Here is a 13,348-nt window from a genome sequence, read left to right as displayed (position 1 = left end):
CCCTGAACCATAGGCATCTGGTTCCCCCATGCCCTGCACTACAAACAAAGGGATTGTGTAGTATAAGTATAGGGACTGTGACCCCATGAACTAGTTCAGTTCCTGTTCTGGAGTGCTTTTCATGATGGAGGGGGCTTGCTGCTGCTGGGGCCCCAGGAGGAACCACCTTGGGGGCTTGCCTCCCTGCTGGACGGCCCTGTGTGCTGGCCTCCATGGGCCCCGCTATGCCCCTGAAACCTTGTTCTGCCTTTAGCGCCTGGAAGCGCTATATTTTCCATTGCCTGGAAGGAGGAGAGTGTGGGTTTCGCAGTGTGGCACTGCAGCCCTTGGAGATGGAATGCCGGCATGAGGGATTCCCCGTGATGGCTGAATTGCGGGTGCCCACCCTGCATGTTTGTGCACCAAGCGGGTGCCCACCCCGCATTTTGCTTTTATTCTATAGCGGGATCCCACCCTGTTTTATATCTTAAATTACGAGGGAGCCTACCCCTCATTTCCTCCAAAAGAAGTAGATCTCCGTCATGATATGTGGCCTGCCTGGTTGTGGGCGGGGCCTGACGGACAGAAGCAGAAGAGCCAAGGTGAAGGCGGCGCCTGCCAATCAGGGCTCCCGTGTCCTGGAACCCTGTGTGTGATGAGTAGTTGGGCAGGAGGGTGGGCGGGAGCCTATCCCACCTTCCAGGGAATCCAGAGCTGAGCGAAGGAGCCGGAAAGTCTGCACGGGGCTCTTGTGAGCTGAGAGAGTCCCGCCCACAGCCCGGGATGTAGGGAGCCTCGCAGGCTCCTTTCTGAAGTCCCGGTCCCAGGAGAGGGACCGGGTGAGGAGCAGAGAGGTCCTGTGGAAGTCCAGAGGAGCAGCGCAGAGTCCGGTGAGTGGAGCCTGAGGGGGGTGTGTGATGAGCACGCTGTCGGTGCCTGCCCCGTAGTTGCTACCCCGAGGCCCATAGGTGCCGGTTCGAGGCCCAGTGTCGAGGGCCATTTGCTGAGCGGCCTCGTATGACAGAGGGCTGCTCCAACGTTAGGGGTCGGTCTTTCCCCTGATTACATAGAGACCAGTGGGGTGCTCCCTAATTGGAGCACACTGTGCTCGTTCTCCTGCCCTAGCTGCCCTGCCTGACAGTGGGCAGCTGCAACGTTTTGGGCTCATTGGTGTAGAGAGTCCCAGAGAGGGGCTCAGGAGGCATGCTGGGGCCAGGGCTCATTTGCACCGCTGCCCAGCAATTGGTGGGCAGCTGCCACGTTTAGGCGTGTGCAACCACGCCTGGTTGATGGCTGCATTGGCAGTCAGGGGGCTAATGGGATAGCCCTGGCAAAGCCCTGAGTGTGCGGGACATAGGGCAGTTGAGCCCAAGTGGAAGGCCAGTTGGCCTGGCGGTCATTTCAGTGTTTAGGCTCCTGAGAGTTAGGATAAGGTGTTTATGCCTAATGCGATATTGCTAATATGTTTATGCTAAGGAGGTTTGGGGCCTAATGTGTTACTGCCTAAGGTCATGTTATGATGTTTGGGGGGCTACCTATTTGCATAATGTGTTTATGCTGGTGAGGTTATTTCCTACTGCGAGTTATACCCCTAATGTGAGTGATGCTTACGGGGTTAGGGTCTAAAATGTTAGGCTGATGAGGTTGGCGTGTAATGTATTTTGCAGCTAATGTGATACTGTACATAATATGGTGTATGTTACAGGATGATGCTGAGTACAGTAATGGTCAGTGAGTACTGGTTGTGTTCCACGTATTATATGTTCTATATTTTGCTATGTTCTAAGTGATAGTGCTGACGGTCATCCAAATGGCCCTGCCAGGTGTAAATAATCCTAGTGAGAGGTGGCACCATGTATATTATGTGATTACTATTCTAATGTGTTATGAGAATACAAAGGCTATTTTGATATAACCTTGTGTGGAGTTTCTTTTGTGGTGTGCCTGGTATGTTGTTGCTGTGTGCGTGTGCAAACACTTTACACAATGGCTCTTGGACAAGCCTGACTGCTCATGCCAAGCTACTAAGGGGGTGAGCAGGGGTTATCTTCAGCGTGTAACTCCCTTGCCCTGACTAGAGTAGTGGTTTCTGTCTGGCTTTGGCGCAAGCCTTACCAACCAGAAATCCCATTTCTAACACACATTATATCCTTTATCTCTGGAATCATTCACCAGGAGCAGCCCCAGTGGTAATTCCAGTACAACAATCAAAAGTTTTGTCCACTGCACCCTGCTGCAGCATATTGGCTAGTGAACAACAGAATATTTATGTACAGCGTACGAAGTAAGTAACTGCTTTAAATAAATTACCAACTTCAACCAAACGATAGTGTTAAACTTCATTGGCCAGTTTCAAGACGCAACTGGAATTTTCTCCAGACCTGTGGTGCAGTTGTGCAAATCCTGTGTGTGTCCCAACAGGTTGAATGGAATCTATTAGTGGCTGACCAACTAGAATTTTCAAAACATATTGATGTATATAACCTAGATAAAATAAGAAATGTGAGTATTATGGAAAGGGTTCACAAAAGTATTTGTCTACCAATGGCACTACATGCAAACACCATAATGTAGTAATTCAAATTCATGTCAATGAGTAATAAAACATTGGATTTTTACACTAGCAAAGGGTTTACTTATAATTAAGGTTTAGCGAATATGGCCAACGTTAGTGTGAATAAACTTTATCCCAGGGGTTGGTTATGTTCATTTCATGGTGGAGACACTAGTAAAAGGTGGTAAACAAACCTTATTTTTGTGTAGTTTTTAGATAAGAAGAACTTGGGCTAAGGGCATTATCACTCTATACACAATCACCAGATAAAACATTTTTAGGCAGAGGGAGGTTAAGAGATTTGCCCAAAACCACTAGATGTTGAGCCAGCGATGGGGTACGAACATGTTTCTCAATTTCAAAGTCAATATCTCTGACAGTTGGGCCCAATCTCATCCCTTTCATAAAGGTAAATGTGTGTAGGTCTACACAAACTTTGCAGATAGTTCACTAGCTGTGCAATATTTTGAGTAGGCCTGAGCGGTAAATTCCGTTCCGCGCACGGAATTTGCGGAATTCGGGTAATTTCGGGTTCCGCGGAGAACACGAAATTGCTCATAATTCTGCGTTCCGCGACTGCGAGAAATTTTTTGCTTGTTCGCGTTCTCAAATGCGTGTTCGCAAGATATTTCTCCCCGAGCACGCAAACAGCGATTGCGAACAGTAAAAAAGCATCGCGAACAAGCAATTCCGCGTGTTCGCGGAATTTCTGCATGTTCGCAGAGATTTTTTACCGTTTCGCGGAGATTTGCGTAACGCGATTACGCGAATTCCGCCCACCCCTAATTTTGAGAGCTTCCCCTAATAAGGGTGGGATTAAATCTGTTTTCAAGTTTTGAGTGGGGAGACAACACCCCAGAAATGTGCACAATTATAGACAAAGTATTTCTCAACATGGAAAATAATTTTCTTGTGGAGAAACAAAAAGAAAATGTTTTACATGTGAAAATGCTGGAAAGTATGCTAGCTACATTTCGTACACATATGTTCAGTTCATGAAGCTTTATTCGGTACATGATAAAAAATGACCACAAAAGCATAGCACGCAGGCAACAGAATTAAAAATACAAACATGATTAAAAACTCATACTTTTCCTAAAAGCCATCGATTTACATATAAAACTGGCAGTATAAAAACATACGTCGGGGTGGTCCAAGTTATATAACAAACACATAGCATCCTCCACATTTAAAACTCCATACTTAAGAAATAATGGTTTTAAAAAGGAGATCCTAACATTCTGAAATAGGGGACAAAAAAGCATAAAGTGCATTGTGCTTTGTTTGGAATGTCCATCACATGGGCATGGGCCCACAGGGGGGGTTTTAGGATGAGGGAAGGCCACTAATACATGAACAATGCCAACTCTTAATCTGGTTAGTACAAACCTGTGCGTTGGCCTAGTTACAACATTCAGATAACATTGAAATCCCTCAACCGAAATATATTTATTGTAAATTTTAACAGTAGCGAGGGAATTGGTTATTACTGAACGTTTTTGGGCTTTATGTAACATAAAGATATTTTTAAATTCCTGTTTCACAATGCCTCTAGGGGGACAGTTTTCTGACAACAAATTAATATCAAAGATACTTTTATAACAATCTACAACATATTTGAGCCACGGTATCAGCATACAGTTGTCTAATGTAAGGCAATCCCTGATAATAAGTTGATTGAACTCGGTCTCTTCCTTAAGCCAAATTGCATGATAAAGCAATAAGGGCCTAAGTGAGGCGAGCTCAGTCAGGTGAAAAACCCCTGCCTCTCTGTGAATCAGCTCTGTTGGAGCGGACTTAGGGAGGCACAATAGTTTCTTCAGAAAATTATTTTCTTCAACCTGTAGACAGTCGGTTTTGCAGTAACCCCAAAGCCCCGCCCCGTAAAGGGCGATGGATACACTGCGTGCTTTGTAGATTTCCAGCATGTCCTTGATACGTCTGTCCCCCAGCCTAGATGCAAATTTAAAAATACCATAAGAGCTTTTGCTCATCTTAGTTCGAACATTCATTAATTCATGCCCCCACCTACCATCACTGGTAAAAGTTACCCCCAGATAACAAAAACTATTCACATTCTGCACTTTAACACCTTCTATAAAGAAGGAGTGATTTCTGCCCACCTTATTTCCACATATCATCGTGTGAGTTTTACATATGTTTTTATGCACACGAGTACTTCTGGTGATGTGTCACAATCACAGGTTTCCAGAAGTACTGACAGACTACTTTGTCGGTTTGAACAAAATCAGAAAATTGCTGAAAACCTATGTTTCAACCTACACGTGTAATGGTGGGTTGGTGTATGAATGCTCTAATAATGTGGCACAGGATAGCAGAAAAGATAAACACACAATAAAACCTTTAAATAAAGGATATTTTTACTTACTTGTAAAAATGGAATGGGTTGTGGTGGATCAGATGTACCGGAGGGGTAAATTAGAATCCGGTATATTAAAACTACTGGAGCACACTCTTTGTAGAAATCACTGCATACCTCCTGAAGAGACTACAGACAGCACCAAACTCTGCGGCAAGACTTATCCTCAACCTCCCCAGACGGACCCAAATCACACCGCACTTCAAGAAGCTACACTGGCTCCTGATCCAGAAGAGATGCCAGTTCAAGATTTTGACCCATGCAAACAAAGCCCTGCACAACGCAAGACCAGCATACATCTACAAACTCATGACCTTCCACCTTCCAACCAGAAACCTACAATCCACCTCTCCCTTCCTTGCAGACACCCCCCAGATCCACCAAAGCAACAGCAAAGGACGCTCCTTCTCACACCTGGTGACCAAAACTTGGAACAAGTTTTTCCTGCACCTCAGCATGGCCCCATTACTCTAAGGGGATCATTAGGATGGTGGGCGGATTGCCCCCGCCAGGCGGGCGGATTGCCCCCGCCAGGCTGGCGGTAGGCACCGCCAGCCTGGCAGGGGCAATCCACCCGCCATCCTTGCTCGAAATCCCCCCCGCCATATTAGTATGGCGGGGGGGACCACGGCGGACAGAAAGACCGTCCGCCGCTTTTCCCCCCTGGTCGCCTTGTCACCGCCAGCCATATTATTATGGGCATTTTTCAATGCCTTCCGTGGCGGCAATGCCACCACGGAAAGGCAGGCGGACTTCACTCTGCGGGCTCCCTGCGGGCCCCCAGAGTGAAGCACAGTAGGGGGGTGCACACGGGGGGTACCTATGGTACCCCCCTGCATTTGCATAATGAATGCAGCAGGCACCGCGCGGTGCCTGCCGCTTTCATTATGCAAATGCTGCAATGCATTTTCAGCATTGTGGCGAGCGGTGCAGAGAGCACCGTCCGCCACAATGCTGAAAATACAGGATGTGCCCGCCACTGTGGCGGGCACATCCTAATGGCACCCCTGGGACTCCCACCCTTAAGGCGGGCGGTCCCATATGAGGCCCTAAGAATTCAGGAAAGGACTCAAGACCTGGCTGTTAGAATGAACACATCGCCAAGAAGCTGTTAGCTCCTCCAGTACCTTGAGAGCCTTACCGGTGATGTGCCATGCTTTATAAATCCCTGACTGATTGATTGATTAAAAAATAAAATGTACTCCACTCTGGCTGGACATTTCCTGTCCTGTACAACAGATGCACCCACACACAGGGAGTACACGTTTTTCTCAAAAAGAGAATATGTACTCTGGTTGGTACAGTCCTTTGTTTTGGCTACAAATATAGAAATTTTCATGAGCAGAAGATATTTAAAATTGTGTTTTTATACCATTAGTGTGACTTTTCTAGTGAATGCAGGGTAAGTAAAGCTGGTAGGAACCTGGCAAGCTACATCTCCCTAGATTCCCCTGGGTCTGTAGGTTTCACTGTTAAAACATACTTGATAACATGGTTGGTCACAGGCTATTATCATTTGTTTTTCCAAAAGTTCTCAACCGTGAGTATCCAGAAATACTTTTTTTACAACATTCTGTCACAATTGCAGGGCATTGTGAGGATTTCAAAATTCTGGTTGGTACGAATGACACCGATTTGTAACCTCAGAATGTTCCTTCAAAGAGCAATTCTTTGTTACCTAATTTCTTTTCATTTTATTTTTCATTGTCATGTGGCAAATGGTCGGCACATAATGAGAATTCATTGTAAGCCGCGGCTCAGTGATTTCCTTTGGATTTTAGAAAGAAATAGGAGATAATATATTTATAGATGCTTCAAGGTTTGCCAATGGGCTTCACATTTATATTCAACAAAAATGACAAACAGATAGCAACCAGACATATAAGAAAGCCCATCAACTTCTTGCAAAAGTACAAAAATAGTGGTGAAAGAAAACATGTTTTTTCTCACTGCCTGTTTCAGAAAGGTGAAAGGAAAAGGCAGTGCCGGTTCTAGGGTTTGCGAGGCCCTGGGCTAAAAGGGAATGTGTGAGGCCCCTCTAATGTCGAAGTGGCCCGTTGGAAGGAGACCATTCACAGACACTGTGGGAGGCCCATTGTCCAGCATTTTGTCGCCCCCCACAGTTTTAACCTTGAGCCCACAAGCATTTCTCACACCTTGAGTCCGATAGGTGTGAGAATTGCTTGTGGGCTAAAAGTTAAAACTATGGGGGCGCCAAAATGATGGACAATGGGCCTCCCACAGTGTCTGTGAATGGGTCTCCTTTCAATTGAAGGGAGCGTCTCCCTCCCTTATGTATCCAGATACCATCCCTGAGAGACCAAGGGAGGGGGGGCCCTCCGTTTCAAAGAAAGGTGACACCTTTCTTTGAAATGGATCGCCAGGGAACCAACAGGACACATCACCAGTGCGTGGCCCCATGCTGGTGGGCTGAGTGCGAGGCCCTGGACAGCTGCCCACGCTGCCCATGCCTAGCGCCGGCCCTGGGAAAAGGGCCAGTGCTTACTTTGAGCTGTGGTTTCGGGTACTCAGCACTGGCAAATAATCATCAACACCGAGGTTCCCCAGCTTCGAAGTAAGCAGCTCTGGCCATTACACCACATCCTCTCCCAGCTTTCATGGTTAGTAGTTGGTTCAGTTTTAGGTGGCGCTAACAGGAGAAATGGACTGGTGCAAGCTACCTCCTGACAAGAGCCACGTCGATTATTATTATGATTTTTTTTTTTACAAATTAACCACTGGAAGGGGTATTTTAGAACAACAAAACTTTATTCTGATGCCATTTTTATAAGGAAAAGCATACACTTTCTTGCTCAAAAGTTTTTTCCATTGTTTGAAAAGAAACTACATGTGTCCATACTTTGGCAGTTTTATTCAGACACCTTCGTCGAAAATCACGCACTATAGATATTGTTACAATTTCCAACATATGGAAAAAATAACCCAAATTTGGCCTGGATATCATTTTTGCAAACAGATTATGAAGACATAAGGACAAAGTGTCTTAAATATTGATAAATCAGATGTTAGCAGAGTAGTTGGAGGTACTTTTCTACTTGTGGGATTTTTCATAGCTAATGTTTACTTTTTACTGCGGACATGAAGGGTCACATGTAATAAACTGTTGTAAAAAAGGATGTGAACGATATGAGATTAACTGAACTCTGCTCCTCTGATTTAAGTAATTTACAGGAAACTAGATTCATGCCAAAACAGCTAGACTCCATTTCTACAGCATGGTTCATGCATTATTCTCTCAATCAACTCTCATTCCGCATTGCTCACGCACATCCATTGTTCTTATTATAACTCCAGTACGTTTTTTTAGCAAATTGCCATAAGCAGCAGTCATACATTTAAACCCGAAAACGTGGCACTATTATTATAATGCATGCTGAAAATTCCATAAACATGTCTGATACTCCGATGTTTTTTTCTTTAATCCGATGACGCACAATTTTAACATTTTCTTTTGATCCAGACTGAAATCATACTGTAATCATTATAAAAATGAAGGTAAAGCCAGAGACAGTGGGGTTGTAAATAAAATAGCAGGTGGAATTCAGTGTATTGGCTGCTTCTTATCAGAAATTGGGTGCCCAACCAGCCCTAGTAATAACCCTGATGGAGTGGTACAGATATTTCTATAGCCACGCACATGAATTGCTGATGTGTAGCTTCATTTTTCTCAGTACTGCACCAGACTCTGAAGTCTTAAAGCACTTTATGAGTTTCTCTCCATGGTTTCCTGTAAGTCCTATAGTTTCCTATACAATATGTGTAGAAATTAAACAGTCAAACCTAGGACCTGATTTTTAGATTGGCAGGTGGCCCACCATCCATGAGGTTAGCTGAGTACATTACACCCGGAAGTTTTCTTTTGGTACCTCCAGGTTTTTAGGTCGAGGACTGTAGGCTATGCTTGCGCAGTCTCGCTCCGAGATTTAATGTTACTGAGTATGGGGGCATTAACCCGCCCCTCTTCTCCATTGGCTGGCTTCCTAAACGGAGGCCAGCCATTGGAGGATAGGGGCATCACACCCTTTAAGCCCCGTCTTTTTCAGATTCGGGGGCGTCTTTTTTCGCTTCTTTCTTGTTTTCTTTCTCTCCTCTTCCCATTGGCAGGAATTTTACCTACCAGCCAATGGGAAGAGGAGAGAACAAAAACCATGCCCCCGAATCTGAAAAAGACGATGCTTTCTCCGAGGTATTTCTGCTTCGCCTCGAAGAAAGATGGTGGTGTCATGGCCGTCTGTTCCCTCGTTGTGCGTCTTTTCCCTCGTGCTTTCCGCCCCCCCCCTCATTTTGCATCTGTTCCATAGTGCTTTCCACCCCCCCTCGTTGTGCGTCTGTTCCCTCGTGCTTTCCGCCCCCCCTTGTTGTGCGTCTGTTCCCTTGTGCTTTCCGCCCCCCCCTCGTTGTGCGTCTGTTCCCTTGTGCCGCCCCCTCGTTGTGCTTGCTTTCCAGCCCCTGACTGCTGCTGAAGGCCGAGGTGCGACTGGAAGCGGCGTGGAGGAAAATCGAGAGGCTTTCGGACAGAGCACTACCGGCGGAGGGTGAAAGCTGCTGAGGCGAGGTAAGCACAGCCCGCTTTCCCCCTGGAGATCGCGTGGTGACAGGGATCGCCGGTGAGCCTGGGAGGCTGGCTGGGAACGCCAAGGTGGGCTGGCTGCTGCACTTCGAGGCCGCAGGCCCTGCCCTTTTGCTTTGCTGGCTGCGCAGGTGGCTTGTTTCTTCTTGGACCCGTTCTGAATTCTTTGGGGCAGGACTCAGGAGGGGGCGTTGTTTATTTGATTACAGTGTGTGTCAGGCTTGTTTGAGAGGCTGGTGAGGGTGGGGAGGGGGGTACACTAAAAAACATGCCCTAGAAAAAGGTCTTGTTTTATATTTCCTGTAGGGGGTGCAAATCTTTGCTGCATTAGGCATAGTTTAGAATAAGTCGCTTTTACGCCCTTGTACAGTTTGCACTGGGGCCGGGGTCCTACTCACCCCCCACGCTTGCTGGTGGGGCCACGCAGCTGCCCTTTTGGCTCTGCCTAATGCTGGGCGTGCAGTCGGTCATGTGGGTAAGGTAACTCCTTTCTGCCCATGAGGGCGGGTGTGAGGAGTGTGTGTGAAGTGGGAGGGGATCGGACACCCAGTTTGGGGTGGGGGGATAACTACCTTTTGGTGTGCGCGGTGCTGACTTTAGACAGCTATTTTGTATCTGGGATGGGGGCGGACTTATCCTGCTAATAACTTTTTTTCGTACTCCTGTAATGTCATGTCCCCCCAAACCCCCCCTCTCTGGAGGGTGGGTGCATCAGCTTCTGCGTATTCCCCTGCTGAGCGGCACCATCGGAGGGCACAGGGCTGCACATATCTCCTGCGTTGCACCTCTTCCCTGTCGCGGTCCCCCACTCTTCTGCATCTCCCCCACCAAAGCTTAACCCCCCCTAGAACTGCCCCATAGAGCTCCTGTTGAATATAGAAGACGTATATGCTGTAAAACTGCTCTTCCCTACTTTTGGGTGAATGGAGCGTGCGGTCGAGGGACCTCTTTATGCGAGCATGTTTGGGTGTTACCTAGCTGGAGGGTGTGATGTTTCCTTGGGGCGGTTTCGCATTCCTATGAGTGAATGTGTGTGTGGGGGAGGGCAGAAGCTTGAAAATAGTTTTTTACTCGGCCCTTGATTTTTTGCCTTGCGTTCCACTTCCATCGGTGGTGTAAGTGCTCACAGGCCCCATTCTCTGCTTTTCTGCACTTGTATGGCAGATGTTTGCTCCTGTGGTGCACTTTTCCCCCCTGCTCCCTTCTGTTGACTGCAATCACCTCTGGTCTCCCCAGGGGGCTTTCCGGGCGCACTGATCCGAGGGACCCTTTGGGGGCAGTGCCGCAGAAAAACTGCGTGTTTTTATGTGTAACAGGATGTCTCCAAATTGAGGTGGTGAGGGATTTCTGTAATGGTATTATGGCAGTGGGGTCACACAGGCCCTATTGTGTACACTTTGAATCTGAGCGGTGCTGCGAGTTGTCCATAAAATACTGCACATTGTGCGACTTAGAATGCTTCAAGCGTGGGCATTGTGCATCACACAGTTTCATAATATTAGCCTTATCTGTATTGTTCAATGAAAGTCATTATTTTACCTGCTTCAAAAAGTCCCTGTAAGCCTGCCCCATCGGTAAAAGCAGGAGTTTTCCTATCAAACATAGAAAAACTTTACTGACTTTTGTCTGCACTGTCGCTATTAAAGTGTTTACTGACTTTTGTCTGCACTGTCGCTATTAAAGTGTAATAGTTCTTGTCTGCTCTTTTTAAAATGTTAATAGCCTAGCAACTTTACCAGCAAAACCGAGTAGGTGTGAAATATGTGGCAGTATTGCGAGCCAGCCACCCACTCTCCATGTCCAGCTCTGTCTTGACCCCTCTCCACACCCATCACCTCCCTGCACCGATGGTCCGCTGCACTCTGCATTCCCATCATCTCACCCGCGCTGCAGTTTAGAACCCCCCCACCCGATGAGTCTGAATGTAACTCCCATACTCGAGCTTGTGCCTCTGTTCCCTGCTTGTGCCGCTCTTCCCTGCTGGTTTTTGTGCCTCTGTTCCCTGCTTGTGATCCGTTTTTTCATGCCTCTGTTCTCTGCTTGTGATCCGTTTTTTCGTGCCTCTGTTCTCTGCTTGTCATCCATTTTTTCGTGCCTCTGTTCTCTGCTTGTGATCCGTATTTTCGTGCCTCTGTTCCCTGGGACGTTACTGGGCAGAGACCTGTGTGTGTGTGTGTGTGGCTCTCTGTGTGTGGCTCTGTCTGTGTGTGTGTGGTTCTTTCTGTGTGTGTGTTTGGCTCTGTCTGTGTGTGTGTGGCTCTGTCTGTGTGTGTGTGGCTCTGTGTGTGACTGTGTGTGGCTCTGTGTGTGTGTGGCTCTGTGTGTGGCTGTGTGTGGCTCTGTGTGTGTGTGGCTCTGTGTGTGGCTGTGTGTGTGGCTGTGTGTGGCTCTGTGTGTGTCTCTGTATGTGGCTGTGTTTGGCTCTGTGTGTGTCTGTGTGTGGCTCTGTGTGTGTCTGTGTGGCTCTGTGTGTGGCTGTGTGTGGCTCTGTGTGTGGCTGTGTGTGACTCTGTCTGCTAATACTCTCTACTACTCTCTAATGCTCACCTATTGCCATTGTAAATGACAATACCATTTATTTCTGTTTTTAAAAAAAATAAAAAAATGCCATTTGCAATGCCAATAGCTCCAACTTTAACAAAGCTGAGACCATTGCATTGTAAATGCTTGTTCTTAGCTGTGTCAAGGAGAAAAAAATCATGACTCTTTGGTCTAAATAGGGCAGTTGATCTGATGTGTTTGCTCAGACAGTCCCTACTCCGTTGGAGTAGATTTTCGATAGAAGAGCTAGCGGGGGCACCGCTGTTGGAAAGATGAGTATCAACTCAACTCTGAACAGGGCAAGAAGAAAAGGTAATCTGCCAAATTTGTGACAGAGTACCCTGACTGCCCAACCCTAAATCAGGTCATAATTGTTTTATCCCATTTTATAAAGAATTCTCCTTGGATCAGGATCGTCACCAAAGTTGAATGGACAAATTTAAGCTTGACTGCAAAGCTCACTTGCTTGGTGCACTATGGAGTTGGAATCCAAAAATACCTCCCCTCTATTTTACGAGTTTTTAAATTCTCTACAAACAGTTTAATTGAAAAATATAGAATACTTACAGTATGAAGAACTCATTTGAATATTATACAGGGCAGTTTATTAAAGCAGTATGAAAAGGTAAAAGACCTGAAAAGTAGGGTTCCACGCTTCTGGTAAAGCATCTTTTCCCTTTTCAGTTCTTCAATCTCGCCTTCAAGTTGCAACACTATTGGTAGACTCTTGTGATCAGTCCAAAGAGCCTTTGCCGACATATTTGCTTTTTTGGGCTGAAATGAAAAAAAATGAAAATACTTACATCTGAATTTCATTGTCATATGGCTTTGATGTTGAAAAAGTGGAGACAAGATGTTATACTGTCACTCTGGATGGACCCGGAGGCCCAAATTTAAAAAAACATCACACAATATAGCAAAGCATCCACAGTTGCTGTGCTGCATTGCAATGAAAGGGGGAGAGCAGAACAGCACCATATCCACTAAGTTATGGTGCTGTTTTCCTCTTTCCCTCTACAGGCACACTTTATACTGCCATGTGCCAAGGCACAAACCTTAGGCCATAGTCTACTGTGAGTACAAAAACAATCCTTTAAGACTATTTCTGCTGTGTATACGTGCTGTTCAATGCATGCAAATGAGCACAAACGAGGAGAAATATAAACATTTCTCCTCATTACACCTACCTCAAGGAAGTGCAAGGTTTTGATGCAAATCGCTGTCCATTTATGTTTGTGCATAGGAATTTGCAGTTACTTTGTATTACTGTGGGAAAGAATCCAACGGCGTTGGATAGTAAATC

General features: G+C 46.3%; 1 protein-coding gene across 1 annotated transcript in view; it reads right to left on the bottom strand.

The window, feature by feature from the left end:
* The window catches only part of APOLTP (apolipoprotein lipid transfer particle homolog), a 1,141,779-nt gene that overhangs the window by 674,288 nt on the left and 454,143 nt on the right, over positions 1-13,348 (bottom strand). Inside the window, exon 28 of the mRNA XM_086941409.1 lies at positions 12,680-12,819. Coding sequence (XP_086797535.1) covers positions 12,680-12,819 — 140 coding nt within the window. The remainder of the gene's footprint in view (positions 1-12,679; positions 12,820-13,348) is intronic.

Source organism: Lissotriton vulgaris, chromosome 10, assembly GCF_964263255.1.
Source record: "Lissotriton vulgaris chromosome 10, aLisVul1.2, whole genome shotgun sequence".
NCBI lineage: Eukaryota > Metazoa > Chordata > Amphibia > Caudata > Salamandridae > Lissotriton > Lissotriton vulgaris.
This window is presented reverse-complemented; position numbering and strand designations above follow the sequence as displayed.